At 39.6% G+C, this 23,303-nt stretch overlaps 1 protein-coding gene across 3 annotated transcripts; it reads left to right on the top strand.

The window, feature by feature from the left end:
• The first annotated feature begins 174 nt into the window (after window positions 1-174).
• CLTRN (collectrin, amino acid transport regulator) lies at window positions 175-23,054 on the top strand. 3 transcript variants are annotated; one of them, XR_003397981.1, is made up of 7 exons: window positions 175-268; window positions 631-689; window positions 6,351-6,436; window positions 13,174-13,290; window positions 16,033-16,227; window positions 20,159-21,169; window positions 21,322-21,333. XR_003397981.1 is itself a non-coding variant. In XM_026844590.1 (6 exons), the coding sequence occupies exons 1-6, from the start codon at window positions 202-204 to the stop codon at window positions 20,313-20,315; spliced, it is 681 nt and encodes a 226-aa protein (XP_026700391.1). In that variant the 5' UTR covers window positions 175-201; the 3' UTR covers window positions 20,316-23,054. The 3 variants fall into 3 exon arrangements, 2 of the variants coding, with proteins under 2 accessions (XP_026700391.1, XP_026700402.1); XM_026844590.1 differs by having other exon boundaries at window positions 20,159-23,054; XM_026844601.1 differs by having other exon boundaries at window positions 200-302; window positions 20,159-23,054.
• The last annotated feature ends 249 nt before the right edge of the window (window positions 23,055-23,303 follow it).

Genomic DNA, 23,303 nt, shown 5'->3' with positions numbered 1-23,303 from the left:
ATAGAAAGGTAGTAAATAACTAACACAAGACAGTTGTTTCTGGTGCCTGTTTTAGCTAAAATAATGGGAGTTAATTATTAAACCTTCTACTTGGTTGCTCACTTGTGCTGCTGATGCTTTAATCCTGGGTCACAGAAAGTTTAAGAGTGCTTTACAGGGGAGACTCACTTCTTTTTGCCTCAACCTTTCCACGCTGACAGGATGCTACGGGTTTTGCTGCTTACTCTCTCTGTAGTTGCTATTGCTCATGCTGAGCTCTGCAAGCCAGGTAAGTCTTGGAGCTGATTTCCATCCTCCCCCAGGTAAATGTAGCTATGAGTTTCTGCCTACAAAGCTGCCAGCTTCTCAGATTTTTATTTTAACTTGTTGTCTCCGGTTTGAAGATTGAAATTCTGAGCATTTGCTTCTTTTATGAGTTTGCAAATTAAGTACAGAAGTTGATCTCACTTAAAGAGGTAATGGTAAACCTCACTGAGGCTCTGTAGGGCTGCACCTTTTTTTCTTGCTAGTGACTTCTAACCAGTGATCTGTTAGAAGCTGCCATCTGTGAAATAATTAGAGAAGTAAATGATTTAAAATCTTATTTTGGCTGACTGTCAATACATGTTTGCTTTTTTCTCTTTGTGTCAGATGCACAGAATGCTTTCAAAGTACGTCTTAGTATCAAAACAGCTTTGGGAGATAATGCAGTAAGTAAAGTATCTTTACGTACTCTTCCTAACTGACTATCTGCCAAAACAGAAGTAATATATACTGTAGAATTTCTGAAGGCAGCACAAGCAATTTGTTCTGAAATGTTAATTGTAATAGATTGCTCAAGTCATGATCCAGGCATTTCTTGACATTTGACTAGCCTACCCCTTCAAATGGTGTCCTTTAAGAGAAGTATAAAGCTTGCCTTTGCATAAAGATAATTTTCTGTCAAAGATTTTTTTTTTCCCCTGGAAAACAGAGGAGATGTTACACTTTATGCATAGAGGTGCTTCGTAAATCTAAGTCTGTATTTTGGGAAAAGCACTTCTTGAGAGCGCTAATTGTAAAGTTAATCATGTCTGGGAAGAGAAGCAGGAAAAGATTGTTAGGTGTTTATGAAATAGGACTTTATGTCAGGCTTTCAGACAAGCATGATCTGTAGAGGAGATTCAGGACTGAAATGCTTTGGCTTAATTCAAGTCCTTAAGCTTAATGTGGAAGTACTGGTGTGAGCAGTAAGGGTCTGTAATACATGAAAGTTTGGGACATGAGATGACCGAATTGTCCTTCCTGATCTAAGGTGCTATGAAGTATGGCCGAGCCCAGTACTTCATTTGTAGCTTTGAATGCTTAGAGCAAATCTGCAGAGTGTTACAGGTCTCAGCATAAAATTAGATATGAAATGTCTCAGACAGTCATTTCTACAGGAAGTCTGGTGTCTGATTATGTTAGGAGCCCTGGGAAACAAAAAGCAGTAGGTTACATGTTGTAACAGATTGGAGATATGAGAATCTCCCTGTGACTGTAGAAGCTGTTCTAAAATTACACTGAAATATCAGGTAATTTAAACTAACGTTAACAGGGACCTAATTCCGCTGGTAACCTCATAAACCAGACAAATTGGGAAGAAATATTCAAGATACGCGCTAAAGTATTTGTCCGTGGAAATTCATATTGAAGTCAATTCTCTTGGGTGAGAGACTTTAATTAAACAGTAGCGTGAGCCTGGTTTGTTTAAAAATATATTAAAAATAGTGTGATCCTATGGCTGAAAATATGTGAAAATCATTATTGAAGCTCCTCTTGATGATAATTGCTAATATTTTGATTTAATCTTAGTTCAAAATAGTGGCAAAGAATAAAAATTGCAGTTCCCAGTAATGTTCTTTCTTAGTGCTTTTTACTTCTCCAACTGTAGTAAAGTAAGGCATTTTTGTTTGATCATTTGCATTTTTTTTTATTTTTCATCCAGAAAGGGTATGATATAAATCGTTAATCTTAAAGGTACTTTATAGTACAAGAAAAAAGTAATAACCGAGGAGTCTATTTTTTTTGTAGATAGATAGTAGTTTATTTCATAGAACAAAGTGTGTGAAAGCCCTAAGAATGTGACAATGTAGAACAGCATCTTAGAACAACAACATCCCGAAAGTGGTATGATGGCATATGAAATTACCCACAAATAATGAACAATTTATTAAGTGCACAGGTAGTAGTTCCTTTTCATAGCCATTGCAATCTTCTCTGCAAATTGAAAACTTGAAACTGCTATCAAACTGAAATTCATTTTGGTTAAAGAATTTGGGACGTTTTTTAATTTATTTATTTAGCAAAGAAAAGCATAATACTGTCATTGTATCACAGTGGGACACAGCCAGTTTAGAATAAATTGATAGGATGCTCTGCCACTGAATTCCATTTCATTCATTTTTAAGTCACTTCAAGCTAGATGATAATAGAAAACCCTGATACTGTGGGCATTTTGCTCTAGGACTGGCAGGATATCGCCAATGTGTGTGTATGTTCAGGGACATATAAATAGTTTAGTGTAGTTTTCCATATGCTTTAGTGCATGCCATCCAATTTGTGTGAGGCTGACAGGACACCATTTTTTAATTCGTTCACAAGGTAGGCTGTACTTTGAGGTAGGGAGTGCCATTTAGTGTATTTATATAGTTCTTATCACAATGGAGCTGAAAAGAGCAGCTACAATACATTAAGTATTTAGCTGTTATCATCTGATTTGCAGATAATGAGTGTACTTGACAGAAACATTGTTTGCTAACAGGTGGGAGGAAACATGATGTCTGCAAGCCTAAATGGAAGGAAGGTGATTTATGAGTCTCTCTGAGGATGGTGTTAACTTTGAGTGGCTTCTGGAGTAGCTGCTAGTCACTAGTTGCTTCCTATTCATGGAGTTAGCAGAGTGCTAGAGAGTTAATTCAAAAGGGCCAAAGACAGGTAGGGAGTGAGCAGCAGTGATGTGCATTGAGTAGTCTGTGTAACTCGGTGTCACCACTCAATTTAACCATAAGAGTCTAAGAGCTAGCAGCTCAGGGGCTGCAGCCAGGTGAAGTAGGAGGTGCACTTCCCTTCTGGCTAATGTATCCAGGCTGTTTCCAGGGTAGAGGATGAAGAGGAAAAAAGGCTGACGTGGACCTGGTGTCTTGCCACCAAATGGGACCCAAAAGTGGGTTCATTTGCCTTGTAGTCACACTGAACGGCTGTAGCCACTCTGAATGGCTGTCTAGTTAAAACACAGAACCACAGAACCATTCAGGAGGGAAGGGACCCTGGAAGGTCCATAGTCCCCTGCTGCTCAAAGCCAGGTCAACACTGACGTCAGATCAGGTTGCTCAGGGCAATACTGTAATATTATAACCTCGTTCTGCTAACTTAAATTTTGTCTTCCTTACAGCACTACTGTAGCATTTCACTGCATCAACAACCTACACCCATCATCTCTTACCCATTATTTCATCAATCTCCTCTTTAACTAACAGCCACTTAAGACTGGCTTTCACTATCAGCTGTGCCTGATTCTGCTCCTCCTTAACATATAAAGGATAGCAAGTGCAACTGAGCCAAGGTGTCTGTGTTTGTTCCTTTGTAGAGCATGGAAGATGGTAAATATTAACAGTTCTGATACCATTGAGTAAGGTTTAATTGATAACAGAGTAATCTTACGTTTATAACGTGTGGTTGCAAATGCTATTTAATACATTTCCTCTATAGCAGCACAAATTGTGCATCAAAAGCTGTACTTCATAGGAACATAAGAACAGAAGCAACATCCTCAGTCATCAGCTGCTGTCCAGGCCTTTGCAATTGGAGGGTAAGGGTGACACTGATAAAGCCCCATAGTAGAGTGATTCAGGTTTCTCTGCACCTACCCCTCTGCCTGGAGAAAGCTGATGATTAGAAATTGGCTTCTGGCAATTCGTGCCCACTTTTCCTGAGTTCATACAGTTTATTAGCTTAAAAGTATTCATGCCATACTTTTCCTCCTCGCCATGTTGCCTCCCCCCTGCATATTCCTGGATGCAGTCGTGTATAGAGGTTCTTGTTCATATGGAGCCCACAACCATCTCCATCTGCTCTATCTCTTATCTGATCACTTTTTCTTGGGACTTCTTGCCTTCTGACCAGAAGATTGTCTGCAGCATCTTCTCACTCAAGCAGGCCCCTGATTTCTGCTGAGCTTTCTCTGCCGGTCTCCTCTCCCATTTCTTGCAGTTTTCTGTTTATTCTTTTTTTATTTATTTAAAACTGCTTACTCTTTCAGCTGGGACTGGAGTTACTACAAATTATTTTCCCTGCTTTGAGATACCCTTTTTGTTACTCTGATTTAAAGAAGCTCTAGGCTACCACATTAGTTATGAAAACTGATTACTTGATAGTGACGAATTGTTCATATATACATGTACTGCACTAAACATAGACATTACAAGTACATATACTTGGTAGTGTTGCATTGCATTTGTGTCCATGTGAGCATGAAATGGAGTGTGCTTCATCATTATCCATTTTCAAGACAACTGATTAAATTATCTCTACAGCTGGTTTAATCCATTGGATGACAAATTATTTTTTTTCTGTCCTTTTGGACCTGTTCTCAAAGACTGCAGGTGGCATGTAGGGATTCAGTCAATAGTACCACACACAGAAAAAGGAAGATCTCCCCTTTTAGTGCTGCAAATTGTGCAAATTGTTTAAATACAGATGTCTTTTAAATGGCGATAAATAGTTTTATGGCTGTCATCTATATTAATTCCTCTACTGCATTATCTCTTTTTCTTTTAGTACTAGTTGTTGTCATTACTGTCGTGTTTTCATCAGTGCAGTGGGATCAAAATACAGGCTTTTATGATTTCTTTTCAAAGAGGTTTGGTTTTGTTTTGTTTGTTGGTTTTTTTTTTTCCCAGTTTAAGTTCCCAGACTGGCATGCATTATCACAGTATGCTTTTACACCACCCTTCATTCACAAGGCAAGAGTGGTGAGTCAGAACCCAGATTCTCAGCACTGTTTCTGGGTTTTAATGCAAGTTGTCTGTTGCTCAGTTTTGTTGTCTCTGTCCTACAACATCGCAGAGAGCCCATTTCATAACTCATCATTTGTCTAGGGATGATATGATCAGTATGACTCTCTGCCCTTTAAGTGACTGCCTCCTTTCCTGCTTAGGTTCCCAGTCCACAGGATGTCAGAGCAAAATGAGGGGTCATGCCCAGAAACTAGACTCCTTTGTTCTGCGGAGAGATGCAGCTCCATGCATCCAAAATCAGAATTTAAAAACCAGAATTAAGATTTGGCATTTTCAATGCTTTATTCAACTACATTTTGATGTATATTGCTGGTTTTTGAATCTGTTATAAAGGCCCATGAAAAAAGCAGGTGCAAGTTGTCAACAGGGTTAAGTATCCACACTGTTGCATTTCTGGTTTGGATGATTGCAGATTTTTTTTTAATGTTGGAAGTTAAAGATTAGATTTGTGTTCTGACCGACTGAAGAAAGCTGCCTCTAACCTCCTTTAATATAATTCTGAGAAACTATTAATCTCTGTAATCTGCTGAAAGGGAAAATTCAATCAGTATGCCTCCGTCATGGCTCTTGTTATAAAAATATAATAGGTGCAGTTCTTAGAGGTCATTAGAATTGCGTATGTGAATGAAAGCCCAGGGGAACCTAGTGAAGCTATCTCAGAAAAACAAAATTATGGAAGAATAATTTTTTCATCAAGATCACAGGGAACAGTTTTTGGAGCCTGTATTATACTTCTTATTGAAGTAGTAATTATGCTGCTTTCTTTTGTCTCATGTGTGCTGTAGTAATTTGTACTATAGATGAGTCTGTCTTCTTGTTGCAAGGGTGGTGTGCAGCAATAAGTCCATAATCTCATTTTATTTCCTGGTGTCCTGAAATCAAACTTTCAGAGACTACCTCCATCATCAGCTTTTTTCTTAATTTGGGGGCAGAGCCAAATGGTCTTTGAGAGTGGATTTAAACCTTCTGTGTTAACAGGGTTTATCCAGCAAAAGAGGCAAGGCCATGGGTGCAGCTCTGTGGGGAGAATTCTAGTAATAATCTGCCTAGTCTTCGGTACAAGAAACTTTACATCTCCAGTTTGGTCAGCTTCAGAAACATTCAATTCATTCAGTTTTTGGAAAGATTCTTTGCACTTTATATTGTGCTTTATAACAGCTGTTAGAAAAAGTTCTTTGTGCACACTAAATAATGGGCAGGAGTTTATTTTTGTAGCATAATCAGAAAATTTATGCATTTTCTCGATCAATAGCATTTCAAGTTTAGCGACTCTTTTCCCTCTCTGTACGGCCAGCACTGGTGCTGAAACTGATTGTTTTCCATCTTCCTTTACAGTATGCCTGGGATGCTAATGAAGAGTACCTCTTCAAAGCAATGGTGGCTTTTGCAATGAGAAGATATTCCAGCAAGAGCACAACTCAGTAAGCATCTACTCTGAATTGCCTTATACATATTAACAGTGCTGCATGTAGTGGCCCATTCTCTGCTGTACTGAACTGTAGAAATCCTTACATACAGCTTCTAACAACACACCATTCTGCTGTATTTCTTTGACATCCAGATATATGTTAAACATCACACTCTCTCTGTCTTAAACAATGTTCAATCTTTGGACTGGCATCTCTGCTGATGGGAATTGACACAGCTGTGGATCTCAACGGGGTTGTGCCAATTCACTCTAGCAGAATCTGGCAGTAGGACATAATACCTTCTGGAGACCATACTGGGAGGCGGCGAAGGAGCACATTGGAGAAGTCAAGAAATGGAATACAGATCCTTGATTAAGCAGCTTTGGTGCACATTTTCTTAGAGCACAGCTTGAGCAGTATGCTGGAGATGAGCTGACTCAGAGAACTTGAAGATGGGTATCTATGCTAGTGCTGTGTTCTGTTGGGGGTACCTATCCCTCATATTGCAATGGTTGAGTTACCTAGCATCAAGAAGTTTCAGATGTTGCAGTTCAGACATAAATCATCCTTTAATTGGTTTGGGGATTATATATACCCTGAGGTACTGAATATTCTTCTCAGGCTTCTGATCCTTGCTACTTATGAAATTAGGTACCAGATTAGACAGACCATTTACCAAGCTGTGTTGTCAGTATGTTCCTTCTTAAATGAGAAATCTTGTAAGTGTGTTTCTATAGACCCATTATTTTTTCTTTGTTTTTCAATCTTTAAGGAAAGATTTATAGTTCTGGTAGGCTAATGAGGATAAGGTTCCTGATTTACTTTAAAAAAAATTAAACCTGCTTCAGGCTGCCATTACATCAGATGAATCATATTCCATTTTGCAAAGATATTAGTTAACTTTAGTCACATGATGATTATGGTGGCTCCTGAAATTTCTCTTAAATAGAAGGTGATTTCCCCCTCCATGTAACAGGAGTGTTTGGTTCCTTGCTGTTTCATTTTTATTCCTGAGAAGTTGTCTTCTTTGAGCAAGAGAACCGTTGCACCAAGCTTAACAAAAACAGCCAAGTATGCTACTGCACAGAATTAAAATGACACTTGAAAAAATGAGTTCAAGATACAAGCTAATTAAAAGTGATTATGCAGGGCTTTTTCTCAGGTTTTCAAATTAGCAGGGTTTTCATCCAGCATCTGATTCTAAAGATTTACTTTTGTATGCTTATTTTAGTCTCAGGTCCTTTTTTAAATTACTCTGTTCCTTCAAAATCATGGTGCTTTCTCGAAGCAAAAAAACCTATGTCAGAAGCCAGTGATCTTTAACTTCTTTCATACTGGCTTGATTTTTTTTCCCATTCCTGCACCACACTTTCTATTAAGTCTGCAGAGAGCCATGGTGCTTGGCTCACTTTATTCAGTTTCCTACCAAGACAGTTATTCCTATGGACAAATATGACAATGTCACTGTTACTCCAGTTTGGAGGTGGAAGTGCACACATCAATAATTTCCTGCTACTATGTTTGTCAAAGGAGAAGTCAGTATCATGTTTGGAAACAGCTAGGTGTGGGCATCTTTACCTCTTTTTAAGATGGTATAGGACTTCCTTGTGAGGTATAACTTGTTGGGGCGTACCTTGGAGGTATAACTGTTAACTTTTCTAGGACTTTTAGATATCTTTGGGGTCACGTGTATTCAGCACGTCAACCAAAGGACAATTGTGCAGCTCAGAGATCTGGTACAACTTACTAGGCAACAGGCTGAGGAGTTTTCTATCTGTAGATCTCTCCTAAATCCCAAGGGACCTCAGAGTCCCTTTTCAGTGATGGAGAGCTAGATGAACCTCCTAATACATGCCAAATAACATGCCTGTTACATGGGAGCGAGAAAGCTGTGAAAGCCTCCATCCTGTTAAAAGTCCTGGAAATAATGCACTCCTTTCTCTGCTCTTGTGGCTGGCAGTCAGAAGGATCTAGGTACAGAGGAAGGAATGCAGTCCATCTCCATCCCCTCTGCAGGGGGTGTGGGAGCACTCAGAGTCCCAGAGGGTACAGCAGCATGCCGTGCACACCGGAATGGCACTCTTGCATAGCTGGTAAGGACAGTGGCAGGGTTTTGCAGTGTTGTGAAGAGGGAAACAGAAGCAGGAGCTTGTGGCAAATAAATTATGTTACACCATAGGAGCTTTTACAGATAAATGCCAACAGATTTTCTTTGGGAGCTTAAAAAGATCAATGATCAATTATCTTGTCATAAAAGAACTAACTGTGACTGCATTTTGGTAGCATCTAAATTTACACAAATTTTGCATCTGGCTAATTAAAGATTTTTGTTAAAATAAAGACTTCTGAAAAATTCACCAGTATTTTGCATAACCAAATAGTGGTTCTGCCAGGGTACATATTTTGCACACGGCCATAATCAGGATGTGATAAACCTCTCCTTTAACATCCCATCAATTTCTAACACACCCACAGCCCTGCAGTAACTCACAACCGCAAATGACTCCCACATGAGACCAAATGCCATTAACTTCAGCAAGCTGGATCAGGCCCCCAGATAATTTGTGTGGTAGATCAGCATAACCATTGTTACGGTCTGTCCCATCATTTTTCAGATACAGAGTCAACTTTTGTTAGGCTTATGAGGCTGGATAAAAGCTAGCCTGTAGTGAGAAGCATTTGAATGTGCTGCTGGAGACAGCAGTTGATGCTGTTGTTGCTCTTGTGTAACCACTGAGTGACCCAATGCAGAATGGACAGGATTGCACATTACATCTTGAGTTCTCTACAGTTAATTTCTAAACTAAAATTTAATAAATCATGGAGTTGTGTTTAATGTTTGAAAGGCTTGTCAAATTTTCAAGTTTGTATGAAACAGAAGACAATCCATCAAATTACTCAGTATTATTAATACAGATGAAATAAAAACTTATTTTTCAGTGGAGAAATAAACCCCCTTTATTTCCTGCTCTATATATGGCCTTTCAATTCATTCTCAATACATAACATTCATGAGCTACGTAAGGCAACCTTTGATCTCTCAGTGTTAAAAAATTATTGTCTGTAGTCTGTGTTTGTAACCCTGGTTTCTCTAATCTGTCACTCATTTGAAATAATATGCATCTATTTTGGGCCTGAGACTAGTTAATCTTTAGAGCAGAAAGAATGTAATCACATTTACTTCCATTCAAGTAGCAGAACCTATTTTTGGTACATCTTCCCCCCATTTGTAGATTAAAAGAGCTGCAGTTTTCCTCATGAAATGACTAGAAAAAAATTTCATCATCATAATCCATCTTTCTAAGACAGGCTATTTTGATACAAAAATATTGTGACCATTTAGAACAAGAAAATAAACTTCTAGAGTTAAAGTTGTTACATCCAGGTGATCCCATGGCTGAAGTTCACAAAAAGGAAGAAAATAACGGTCCTTTGCAGGAGTAGCTGCACAGCACTGTGTTGGAAGAGGCCTGATGCTTTTCGAGAGCTAGAGATAGGTGCTTGAGACTTGTGGAATGTGGTTCTCCCACGAGCTAGTGGCCACTGTAGGCACCCTTTGAGTCTCTGGCAGCTCTTTCTTACCCCTAAACAATGCTTTCAATCTCAGTCAGGAACAATGATGGTGTTTCAGGCCAAGGAACCATCCTGCACTCTACTCATTGGTGTTCACTTGCATATATTAAAGGAAATGCAGTTTTGGACTTTTGCCATGGTGCCGTAAGGCAGAACCAGGATCCTGTAATTTTGATGATAACAGTCTCCTATAATCTCCATGACAAAAGTCTATCACCTGCTAAGGAAATAAAAAGATGTCCACATAGATGGTTACAAATGCACTTGATTATCATAGTTCATGGAGAAGTCAGGTTTCTCTGTGATTCTCAAACCTAAACAGTGTAAAGGCATAGTTTTGTAAAGCTTCTGCATGCTGTGAATCAAACCTGTGTGCCAATAGCGCAGGGGAAAAACAAAAGGCGTACCTGCTGCAAAGAAATTGCCACATTGGTGCTTGTTGAACCAGTCTGTTTTGGTGTTTACTCAATCCCCTTTGAACTTCTCATAAGCGGTACTATTCTCTTTGGAGCCTGAGAGGATTTACAGCATTCAGATTCTGCTGATGAAAAGGTGGCAGCGGTGAAGCCAGGTTTTACATGCTTGAAATCAAGAAAATATTTTAAATACAACAAGGAGCAGAAAGGAGGCAAAGTTTACATATCCTAGTGTAAGCCTTGCTGCCCCATTGATTCAGTGCTGTTTGTGAGAGAGAGAGAGAGAGAGAGATGCTGCCCCTAATGATGACCAACTGCCCTGTCTCATGTTGAAAGCCTTGGCATTGTAGGGAAGACCCCAGGTTGAAGAGTCTGAGTCTCTGCATGAGAATGAGAAAGTCAGGGTGTTTTGCCAGTCTCTATTTACCAAACTGATCTTTCTCTTTGGGGATCAAACTTTCCTCACTCACCCCATTTCAAGAACATCTGTAGGACAACACAGATTTTCTGCCTGGACCAGTTTTTGATTGTGCCACAGAAATTCCAGCTTTAAGAACTGCAGTAACATGAAGCTTTAGGTCCTACTGCTGGTTAATTTTTCTGATGGAAAACTACCTCTGCAGATACAATTTTAGATGTTCTGTGAAGTCAGCAAGCGTGTCAGCCGCTAGCCAAAAGTAGACTCTTTTTTTCCCCCTTCTGTAAATTTTGTGCTTTGCTTTTGTTTTGGAGGGAATAAATCTGCTTTCATCTTCTAACTGTTGCCAGCAAACTGATGTGAGCATCTTTTCAAATTCCAGAGAATGCCTTTCCTCTTTTATCCATAAAATTTCTCAGTATTTGCAAAATTGACATTGTCCCAGAGGTAAAAGTGGGTATTTCACCTCTGCAAAATCATTGCTTTCCATTTTATTGTGTATCTCTATGGAGTATATACCTTCTCTATAAAGCAAAAGGTTGCACTATGCAAGGCACCCAAAAAAGCTTTCAGCAGCAAGTCAAATATTCCTGTAAAATGTCCATAATGAACTACTGTGATCAAGCCAATGTCTGTCCTGCCTTAAAAGCAAACTTGTTCTTTTCTGGATGGAGACTACACATTCATCTGCAGTTTTGGCTCCCTTATATATCCTACCTCATGCTTCCTCTCCTCAGGCCACTGCAGAGGTCATTTAATTATATTTGTAATTACCCAGTAGATGGCACTACACAGCAGAGCTCTGTGGCAGGGGACCTTGCTTGCAGCCGGGGATTTGTCACCCTGAGGAGCACAGGCTGGAAAGGCAATGTTAAAACTTGCGTTTTGATGATGGACAGGCCAGATCTTGAAACCAATTATAGTAGTTTGTAATGGGCGTTACAGATATCACTGCAACTTAGTTAAAAGAGGGGCTGCATTATTCTTTGCTGGCTCACTGCAGGGTGCCCTTCTCCAGAAGAGCAGGTACTATCTGAGGACTGATCATCCCAAGCAGGGTCTGTCAGGACAGGGTGGCTGTGTTGTGCTTGTGGCCAGGCAGACATTGTGCAAAGGTGAACCAAGTCTAGGTTGCTTTCTGGAAGTAAAAACGATCTTAATTCTTGGTCCTGGACTTTCAGAATATCTGCTCGCTGCTTGGACATGGCCAGTAAATCTGAAACCTGAGCCAAATTCTTTGGGTTATTTATTAATGATAGAGAGCTAAGTATTTTTTCCTATTTTTATCTTTCTATCTATCTGTCACTGAATTCATAAAGGCTTTGGCTGTCCTTTTGTGATGCATACTATGTTTCTTGCCATGCTGTAATAAATGCCACCTTCTGCAATTCCTGTATATTACACAAATTTGGCTGGTTTGTTTCTTAGCTGTGTGAATAAACTAGGGACAGATACAAGAACATTGGGCCACTATCTATCCTCAGGCACTATTATGATACTATGCCTTCATGATACTATGCCTTCATTCTTTAGTTTAAATACTCATGATGATGTCATTCCATGAGGTTTTTCTAATGATAGCACCACCATTTACTAGTATTAGTGGTAGAAAACACATTTGTAAGAATTGGAAATAAGGCATTTAAAAGACATTTTGCACATTTTTTACATAGTATGTGTGACTGTGCCCTTCCACTATTAACTTCACATAAAGCTCAGCAATCTCCTTTTAAAACAGGTAAGTTTGTCATAGCATAAGCTAAAGACATAGGCCAGTGCCAGTAGACTGTCTAAATTTAGCTTGTTGACTTCACTCTGTGCCTGACTCTGTGAACAAAGATGTCAAAAAGAATAACATCAATTTTATTGCTTTTTCCACCAACAAAGGTATCCTGTAGAAGGACTCCACTCACTTGAAAATCATGTGGGGAATCCCCCATGTCTGGTTCCAGTGGTATTTATTAGCTGTCAAAACCAAAGTTCTTAGTTCACCAATGCATTTGCCCCATTATATTGCCTTTGTCACAGCCCTGATGATTAAGATGCAAATATGTATTTTTCCATTTGATTATGCTAAATGTATGTCCAAGACCATGCAAGTTTGTAATAGATTTAAAAATTCATTTGAAGACTCAAGTTTGGTCTCAATAAGCTTAATTTTTTTTATGATATTGGGAAATGGGAAATGCTGTTAGTGATATTTCTTCATTGAGCTGTTAACTTTTTTTAAAAGTAAGAATTTTTCCTCCTTTAGATGAAAACAATAATTTAAGAAAATCTAAAATGTTTCAGTAATTCTTTCCATACTTCTTAATGATGTTTTTTGTTTTAACTATCTGCAGAATTTCCAATGTGCTTCTGTGCAATGTGACGGATCGGGTGTCATTTTGGTTTGTGGTCACAGATTCTTCAAAAAATTTGACAACTGTTCCTGGAAGTGAGGTAGAGGCAGCCATCAGGTACAGTCACTGCTTCTGCAACCTTTTCTTCCTTGCTGACTGAGGATGCTTTCTCTCTCTTGGCCTTGTATGAATGAGCGCTCTGCCTCTTTAAGGATGAGCTAATCCAAGCAGGTAAAAAAACAAGGGGTCACTACTCTTTCATGTGTGTGAGATTAGAGGATCTTTAACAGTCCCACAGAATGCAAGGCACGTGAGCCTTGGAATTACAATTTTTCAGGGAATCTCTCTTCATCCTGGAGCCTCAGAAGAAACCTAGTCCCTTTCCAGAGCCCTACCTGTAATTTGCTGTCCAGTGCATGGCACATACACTGCTCTCATCCAGCTGCTACATTTCCCAGTGAGAGCCTTCTCCCTCAGATGATGGAATTGCACACTTTCTGAGTGGGATTTATATAATTTGACTTTCACTGCATGCCACATGCTCATCTACACCTGGATTAATGACCATAGGCTCACTTTTGGTGTTTCTCAAGTACAGTTCATCAGACTTAATTTAGAAGTCATCTTTCACTCAAGAGGAACTCATGTGAACTCCTCATGAGCAGAGCTGGCTCTGTCCCATCTTGGCTTAAACAATTTTATACTCACGTTCTCTTCATACCAGCTCTTTTTAGAAAGCCAGTCAATATCATAGCTGAGCGTTGCTTATACAGAGTACCATGTAGTACAGATTGGTCTGCTTTTTACTAAATATCATGTTCTATATCCAATAAAAGCAAGAGTGTGGAGCTGAAGAGGGAAAAAGAAAAAACGGGTAATCTGACTTCAGTGGTCTACCAAACCTGCATGAGGGGTTTATAGAGATGACTCCCACAACATAACTCACATACATTTCTCAAGCACAGAGTGGAAAACAGACCTCTTTGTTTTTAGGCATTCTGTACTTTGTCTTGAAAATTCATGTTATCTCTATGGAGGTGTAATGCCTAATTCCTGATGAATGAGTATGCGTTCTTTTGGAAAGATTAACTTTTAAGCTTATGAGCAGATTAAACTATTTCCTACAGAGACACTAAACAATAGCTTCATAGTATTAGTGGAGGAAGAAGATTATTTATTCACTGAAGCTCTCTGTAAGAATGCTGGAATGCAGGGTTTTTGCATTTCTGTTATTCTTTGATAAATTCAGTAGCATAAGCTGATTTATTTCTTTTATGTGCCCTGTTTGCCACAGAAATTAGATGCTATTATAGTATGTTTGGTTTTTAACTGTTGTCTGTCACCAGATATAGAATATAGTATTTATGAAAAGTTTTAATTCCTTCCTAACTTAGAAACAAGAAATAAAACAGTCTATAAAACTGCAATACTTTCTATTCAATTGCTTCTGATTGCAGGCTTCTATACTAAACCGTTATTCTAATTCTTCATACTACAGTAGCACATAAGAGCACTACCCATGGACCAGAATTTTATTGCGTGAGACTCTGCAAAGTAAGACTAAAGAGGAAAGTAAACCTTCTGAGAGCTCTGTATGATAGCCAAGATCTTGCATAAATATACACAAGATATATTTATGCATATACAAACACAAAATACACCTTTAGTTGCCTGCATGTGTTTCAGCACATAATTCTGTAACTCCAGCCATTAGATGAGGGTAAACAATGCTTACTTCAGCTGTTCACAATGATCCTTTCATATTAATAAGGACGAAAATCTTTTCTAAATCAAAGACGGCTTATTGTATGAGTCTTATAATATGCCATGGCTTTCAGTCCTCTCCAGGAATGCTAGCTTTCCATTAAGGCTAAGAACTTCCTTCCTCTTTAAGGGACAGTCAAGCATTATGATTTCCAAGAACAGAAGTTTGCAAAATCTTACCTCTATTTCCCATATATTTATATTTAGGAAATACTTGCTCTATTAGATAAATTGAACTGAATACAAGAAAGAGCTGCTGTAAATCATATGTCTGCAATCAAAAAGAATCTCTCAAGACCAATATATGTAATACATTTTCTAAAAGACTTTTAACATTTTGAAAAAGCTAATGAAAGATACTACTAAAGCCTCATAAGGCTGCTTAGATTCAGATCCAGAAATACTTGCAAATGCTTAGACGTAATGAATGTGGGTGGAGATTTCCATTAAAGGGTAGCTGTTGTACTAATATGAAAAAGCATATTTCTCAGACTTACAGTTTCTCCTAACGGAAAAAAATGTACAAAGTACAAATCCCTTTAGCTGCATCCTGCAGGGAAGAAGGGCAGAGGTTGGCTATAGGGGTGGATTCTTCTGGACCAAATTGTATCATGTGCTTCATGGACCTAAGAAAATTTACAACAGCAAGAGCAGATGTACCGGCCCGTAACATGCAGGATGGTTCAGTTTTAGGAACTAAGAGGCATGGGTAAGTAAATCCTCCGAGCACTGCAGGCTAGATCTGCCATTCCCATGCTAATCTTGAATCCTGCATGAACAAGACAAAAGGGATACCCTTACAGATTACAACCTGCTATGTCTTCAGCACATGGTCCAAACCAGAAATAAATAATGACACTCTACTTCGTGTCTCATCTATATTTCCCTATTTTTCAGATAAATGCATATGAAAGTCTGGTGTTCAAAACCTTGCAAATGTGTGGGTCTGTGTAATCCTACCAACATCATGCTGCATCAAATTCAGGCCTGCCAGACTTGCAGCACATGCATGAAAATTCCTTTTTTGCCTTTCATCTTTTTAACTTATAAAATACCTTTCTAAAGAGCTGTGGTGTTCCTTGTGTTTTTATGAAGGATGAACCGGAACAGAATCAACAGTGCCTTCCTACTGAGTGACAAAACACTGCAGTTCCTGAAGATAACCTCAACCTTATCACCTCCGGTTGAACCCTCCACGCCTGTCTGGCTTATTGTATTTGGTGTTGTTCTTTGTCTCATTGTGGCTGGAATTGTTTTCCTCGTTGTTGCAGGGATTCAGCAACGCAAGAAGTAAGCGGCTTAGCTTTTCTTCTGTTTTAACTGAATACTGGCAAGTTAAGTCAACTGGGCTGGTTTTGCTTTCCAGATCAGCGTCAGAGAAGTTATAGCTGTATCCCCCTTCCCTCCATAGGTAAAGATAACCCATGTGTCCTTTTCTAAGGAAAGGGGTTAAAATTTTTAACTATGAAGTATAGATGCCTTAGTAATGCTGGGGTGTAATGAGGAAACAAGGAGTATAAGAATATGATAGAGATGATAGCTTTACAAAGCTATCATTTACAAAGACGTTTGCTGTCATTCTTCTCAAGGTTTAGTGTGCCACAGGTGAGCTTCCTCTCACAGACTTCCCAAATAGCTACCAAGATGGAGAAGGATGGCAGTGACCATGCCTCTTCCAGGGCAGTACTGTCAAGGCTAAAAAAAAAATAATTACTGCTGCAGTTTCAGAAGCCTCAGCAGAGGACACAATAATGATTAATGTGTGGCTGAAGAGGACCTGCTCAATGGAATGCTGCATGGTCTCACCTACCATACATGACCTGATGAGTCCAGTGTACCCAGCCCTTCACAGGTTCATGACCAGATCTCCCCATGAAACTATGTGTTTGTTGTTTGGCAGTAGGGTAGAAGAGAGAGACTCTCTTTTCCTCTCAGTTTCTGCCCTGTGGTGGCAGTGGTGAAAAAGAGAAGGCTATTCACGCTTCCCTAGTGTGAGCATGTTGGAGCAAGGCAGAGTAGGTGTTTTGGTCCTACCATCTCTGTTGGCTCAGAGTTGGCCGTAAGGAATAGAAATTTCTCTGAAAAAGGGTAAGTTTCTTCTGACAGCTAGATAATGTTAAAATTTTTGATTGTATGGTGGACTGCATCTCCCAATGCATCAGAACAAGGGATTCATATATGAAAAGTGTTGTGTTGCAGAGACTTTTCCTTTCTGCCTCCTTATTACCTTGAACAATGTTAAAAGACCTCAGAAAACCAACACTTACTGCAAAAGATAAGTGCTTCTCATAGAGAACCCTTAGTAGCATAGTCAGAATCCCTTCAGTTATATTTTGCACTCAGAAGAGTGGCACAAATTTGCAAAACCCCTTTCTGTTTTCAGAAAACTAAATTCAACCAACAATAGATGAGAGATGCTGTTAGGGAAAGATTCTGGGCAGGTGCTTGTGATCTGTGGATAATTTAAGCCCTGTCACAACCTTCCATGCGGTATGGGCTGAGTTATTTCATCCCCTGAACCTAGTCAACCTCTTCTGTAAAACTGGAGAATGATGTTCCTACCTGAAGCCCGTATCTGCCTTCCGTGTAGTATCATGGCTCTGTGCATCTGTGTAGTGCCTAACTTCAAGGGAGTCTTTGAAGACTTCAAGTAAGTGTAATATAAATAATTTATACTAAAGAGTTGTGATTTTTCTAAGTAAAATAATAATTTGTGCTTCTTATCATGCTGAAAGACAGCATCTCCCCCCCTCTATTTTCAAAATAACTCAGCTGAGTTTGAGCAGTTCCCCTCAATGTGGTGTAAACTGCATGTTCTTATCATCATACTATCAGTAATACGGCTTGTTGCTGCCCACCTACAGTCACTTGGCATCCTCTCTGTCTCATGCTCTTGTCCTTTTAGTTGTTTTGCTCCTTTTCACTTCTTCCTCTGTTTCCCTGCTCTGCCTTTATGTACAAACTTTCCTTAGAGAAGATTTATCTGTGACTGAACTCGTAACTCTCCTTTCACATCAATGGCATCTGCAAACGGGTTGGAGAGTGAGAGAGATGGTAAACCAAGGATACATTTCTTCTATCTACTGTTGTAAAGACTAGAGAGGTAAAAGGAATGGGCTGGTCTATTCAGCTTCTTGAAAGAAGATCCAGATATCGGAGAAGAGAATTTCAAAAGTGCTCATCTCATTTTCAGGCACTGAAGTATGTGAGCAGGTTGTCAAAGACTTCAGCATGTTCAGTAATGAGTTTTCTTGGAAACCTGTCCAGAGCTGACATAATGGCAGCTCTGTTGCCTAGCAAGCTGTGTTGGAAATCTGGCCACAAGGACAGTGTTGACTTTTCATAAACCTGGCATTTTGTCTTTATAGGCCTTTAAAGTACCAGTTAAATACCTCAGTTCAAATAAGCTCATAAGCACGTGTTTCGCTCCGTTCATATTCAGGGTGGCAGGGAAGCACGTGATTGGCCTATAATGGAGTTTCATTAATGACTTGGACTTATGCGTCATTTCTTGAACTGAAAGATTTTCTTAATTAGGTCTTCACTGTGCATCACTGCCAACATGTAAAATTAGAAGCCACAGCTGCCTGCAGCTAGAAGGGCTCCATGTGACTGGAGCCCCTGACTCTACAGTGAGCTGGATTAGACACCCTGTCTCCCAGCCCTATGTTTGTTCTCCTGGCATTGCAGCAATAGGATGTCTCCCTCTCCGATAATAAATTTGGCACATACCTAGAGCAGGACCATCTTCTACTGGCTATGCTGAACTAGACTGAAGTCTACCCCTACCCCCCAAATCCCACCTGCAGCAGAGGCCGTAAACATTTGCCTTGGAAAGAGTGAAAACAGAGCAAGCACACACAGTGTTTCCCTCTGTTACTCTCCCAGAATCTAATTTGCAGCTGCAGGCCTTCCTAAACTGGAATTGATCTCCGTTTATTGGGTGGTAACCCACAGTGATTTCTCTTCTGTTAACTTGTTGAGTCTCCCCTTGGACTCACAGAAATGTTTAGCTTCTCTGAATCCTATGGCAATGAGTTCCAGACATCTACTTCTCTCATTTCTTTTGAACCTGCTTCATAGTATCTTCCTTTATGTTCTGCTCCCACATTTTTTGTATTAAAGAACACTCCTTTTATTACTGCAAGAGCAGGTACAGCAGCTGGAGGTCAGAGGTTTCCACTACTACCCCCCACATTTACTTTTAGCAAGTCTGTAATGCCAAGAATCTCCCAAAGGCCAATACAGTTTTATTATTGTTAATATCACTGTTATTAGCAGTTACACTGAGTCAGGTTGTTATGATTGTCCTGAGTCAGATTGTTACAGTACATGTTGCAGGATAGGAAGAAGCAGTGGCACTGACCTTTGAGTTTCTTATCCTCTGCAAGTGCTCATGCTGCAGGCTGTAAAGTACAGCAGGTTTTTCAACTATGCACTAGTAGATCTCAAGGTCACAATAAATCTGGAATTAAAGGAACATCATGACATGTTGACTGATATTTCTGTATAACATCTTCTCATGGTTGAATTTTTAGGTAATTTTATTCAGCTACTATTTTAATATGCTTTTGGTGAGAACTGGAGCCTGGAAAAGTGAAAGCCTTGCAGCTGTTTGATCTAGAAAACAAAAGTATAAAATACTAGTTAGGAAGGTGTCTGTTAATGAAGTTTGAACTAAAAATACAGATTTGCAGCATTAAGAGTACCTAACTCCTGGAGAAGATAATCAAGGAGTGTGGGGGCACTTAAGTTTCCACGATCTAAAAAGTATGTTTTAATTTGTCCACATCATGGGGTGAAACCTATGACTTATATAACAGGGTCAGACTCGATGTTTAGTGCAGTCCTTCCTGATGTAAAGCAAAAACAGATTTAGAGATTTTTTCCATTTTTATTTTGCACCAGCTTTTCTTTCTGCACCCTCCAGTCATTTTACAGAATAAGGAGGTGAAGTAATATTTATAGCATACTTACAGCATGTTTACTCTAGGTTTTCTGATTCCCAGTCCTGACCTCACACCACTAAACCCAGACTTCTAAGTTGTGGGCCTCCCACCTTCTGTGGTATATTTACAATGGCAAAGAGGTGCATCAGGTTATGCCTTTCAGAACATAATCTACAATAAGCTTCTGATTAAATGTGGTTTTTTGTATGTGGAATTGTGGTGGAGTGCTGCAGGTCAACAGAGTAAGATTATTTTCTCTTTCTTGTTTTTAGAAGGAACAAAGAGTCAACAGAGAGAGAAAATTTAGAAGAGAAAGGTGACGTAACAGTTACAGTAGAAAATGGGATTCCTTGCGAAGCACTGGATTTAAAAGCAGGCCACATTAATGGAGTCTTTGCAGCAGATGATGAACGGTTCACGTCCTTATGAAATGCTGCCATTCGTATCTGGTGGTTTTTTTGAAAGACTCCTGTGCCTACCTTATCTCGTCACTACTCCTGAATGTCAAACATGAAGACAAGAAAAATGTCCTTTCACTTAATTTCCCTCGAGGGAGCCTTCTGCTGATAACACATACACTCAAACCTCCATTACAAAGCTTTTTTTCATGAGCAAAGAAAATGAGAAGACCTCAAATGAGATCCATTAAAGATTTCCAGAAGATGTGTGGCAGAACAGTGTTGAAACCTGCCTTGTGTCAGAAATTTAATTTTTAATGATTATTTAAATATGTCCATTGCTTGTTTTTCCCTGATATAAATATGAAACTGCATTATTTCCGAATGTCACTGGGGAGATCACCTATCATTATCAATTTTTGCTGGGCTTTCTTTCAAGCCGTATGCAAAAGTTTCTCTGTAAAATGACTTCTGTTTGCTGATATGCAGTATGCCTTTGGATGGAATAGTGATCAGTGCATGAAAGTTCTCATTTATTGAGATAAAAAAAAAAAAAGCAAGCTTTCACAGCCTCCATAAGAGCAGGTTAAAAAGTGTCTGGATCATCTCTAGTGTTGGGGCTGGCAAAGATCTGGTACTAAAAGTATTTTTCACTTAACAGTCAAAGTCACAGATTATATGACCTGCAGTTTAAAAGTTGCAAAAGTTTGAAATTTGTTGAAATTAAAAGTTGCAACAAAGGGCAGATTTTTCCACAGGTGCAGCCTGTGGTTAGTGGCCCAGCTCTCATGAAATCTATAAGGGCATTTCGCAGCTCCTTGAAAAATCTTCCTTACATTTTTTAAATAATAAACCTAGAGTAGGTTTCCAAGACATAGCCAACACGTGAAAGCTGTATAGCTTTTGAAGACATTCAGTGCTTGAAACACCAGCTGCTGGGCTTGGTGCACCCAACCGAGATGAGGACGTGTGGGTGGTGGCAAGTCAGCAGAGACCATTCACACCTGTGTTTCCTATTTGTGTGGCTGGGAGTTGAGGGCATCAGATGATGCCAGACCCTAAACTGCACTTCTGGATTACTTTGAAGTCAGGCACACATACAAACTATGCTATCTGTGCCCTAGTTTCATTCCCATTTGAATCAGTGATTAAATTCTGACTGATTTCAGAAGAACCGGGCCCCAGTAAAAGGGAAATTTTATGTGTGGGTAACTGTACACAGAGAATGGAAGTACAAAATATGGTATCTGCAGTCACCAAACAGCTGCCCATGTCACCGGAGGCAGGATTTTACCATTAGCCATCTTGTTTCCAGTGTCATGTTTGGAGACAGTATTAGAAAACCCATTTAATTATTAGGGTTATTCCATCAAACTCCTCACCAACAGGAACAGGGTAAAACAGGGTAAAAGCTGCTTGTAAAGGACCGTCCAGTGTCCTGAAGGGTACGAAGGTATCTTGTCTCCCAGGGTACAAGAACCTTCAGCATTTTGGCTGTGTAGAGTACCTTTGGCTGTCCATTTGACTTGGCACTGGCTCTTGGGTATGAGGAATGAGGGGGAGAAGAGGAAGCAGCGGCATGAAGGGAGGAGGCTGAGCTGGGAAAGCTCGAGGCTAGAAGAGGTGGTGAGAGGAGGGATAAATGCAAAATAAAACTGCAACCCACTGGTCATTTGCCTCACGTGGTCTCATCTGTCATGGTTGTTTTTGATGCCCTAGTGGTGGGTCCCTCTGGACAAGGACTGTGTCTTCTCTGTGTCCCAGAGGATGTGTTGCTCCATTCTGGAAAAGAATTAATAAAGTCAGTTATTAGTGATAATATCTCAGTGCTTCAAAATTGCCATCCACAATGTGAAGATGTATTTCTCACAGGAATTTCAAAGATTAAGCTTACCAGTGTTTAAGATCATTTGGAGGGAAGATAGAGTACAGTGTTATTATTGCTTCCTCAGTCATTGCTCCAAGGTCTTCCACTCAGGCAGAGTTTTATTGAGGTAATTCACATCCCATCATTTCTAAACTTTCACACTTTTCACATTCTTTGTATGACAGATAGCTACACTGCAGTGTGACCACCACGATGGATTGTTGTAACTGCAGCACCTCTGCAAGAGCCCATGAAAGAATTTGGTGAGAATAGCTTGATGGTGCAAGAGCAACCTCGAGCTACCAATTAAGAATTACTGATTGTAGTATATGATAACTGAAATAAAATTCACTTGATATGAAAAAGGGCCAAGCATATCTGACCATACTTCTCAAGACCTGGGCGAGGGTTCAATTCAGTCCATGGCACTGGCCAGCAATTTGAATAGATTGAAAGCCTCTGAACAAAACATTATGTGACATGGGCTGACTCTGGTGGTAAGTATTTAATCACTGACATCCTCCCAGCTCACCTTTTAGCCACATAATTACTTTACAGCAGTTTGGCGTAATTTTCTGCTAATGATGATAGGGGATTTGCCCAGAGCATACATCTTGCTTTCCTCTCTGCTGACAGGAAATGGCTTGAGAGAAGCAAATGATACATGAACAGGCAGGTATCACACTTAGCAACGCTTTGAAGTCACTGTTGGTATTAGCTCTTTCACTCAAATAGGTATCACAAACTAGGTTAATCAAGGGCACACTGCTACAGAAGAAATAAATCTCTTTTCTAGTCTCTTTGTGCAGCAGGATCGTATTAGGAAACAAAGAGCACTTTGATTTGGTAAAGCCTGTCCTCCAGAGCCTGCAAATGGTACAACAACAATTTATATTCCTTGAGGATCTGGCCCAGATGTTTTATGTAACTTTCACTGGGTTGTTCTTTTTTTTTTTCTCTAAACCACCTGCCATGAAACGATCTGATAATAAAAAAGAAAGTGAGTAACAAGCAATATAGACTATACTGCAAACTACTTCCTGAAACGAGTCGGTTCTGCTTTCAGTTACATTTGTGCCATGCCAATGAATTTTGACAAAGGAACATGGTGTGCCTGAGACTGAACTGTTTCATTTTCAAGAGGCACATTTA

The sequence above is a fragment of the Athene cunicularia genome (genome assembly GCF_003259725.1).
Source record: "Athene cunicularia isolate RWA chromosome 1 unlocalized genomic scaffold, athCun1 chr1_part1, whole genome shotgun sequence".
Lineage (NCBI taxonomy): Eukaryota > Metazoa > Chordata > Aves > Strigiformes > Strigidae > Athene > Athene cunicularia.
Note: the sequence above shows the minus strand (reverse complement) of the source record. Positions and strands in the feature narration are given on the sequence as shown.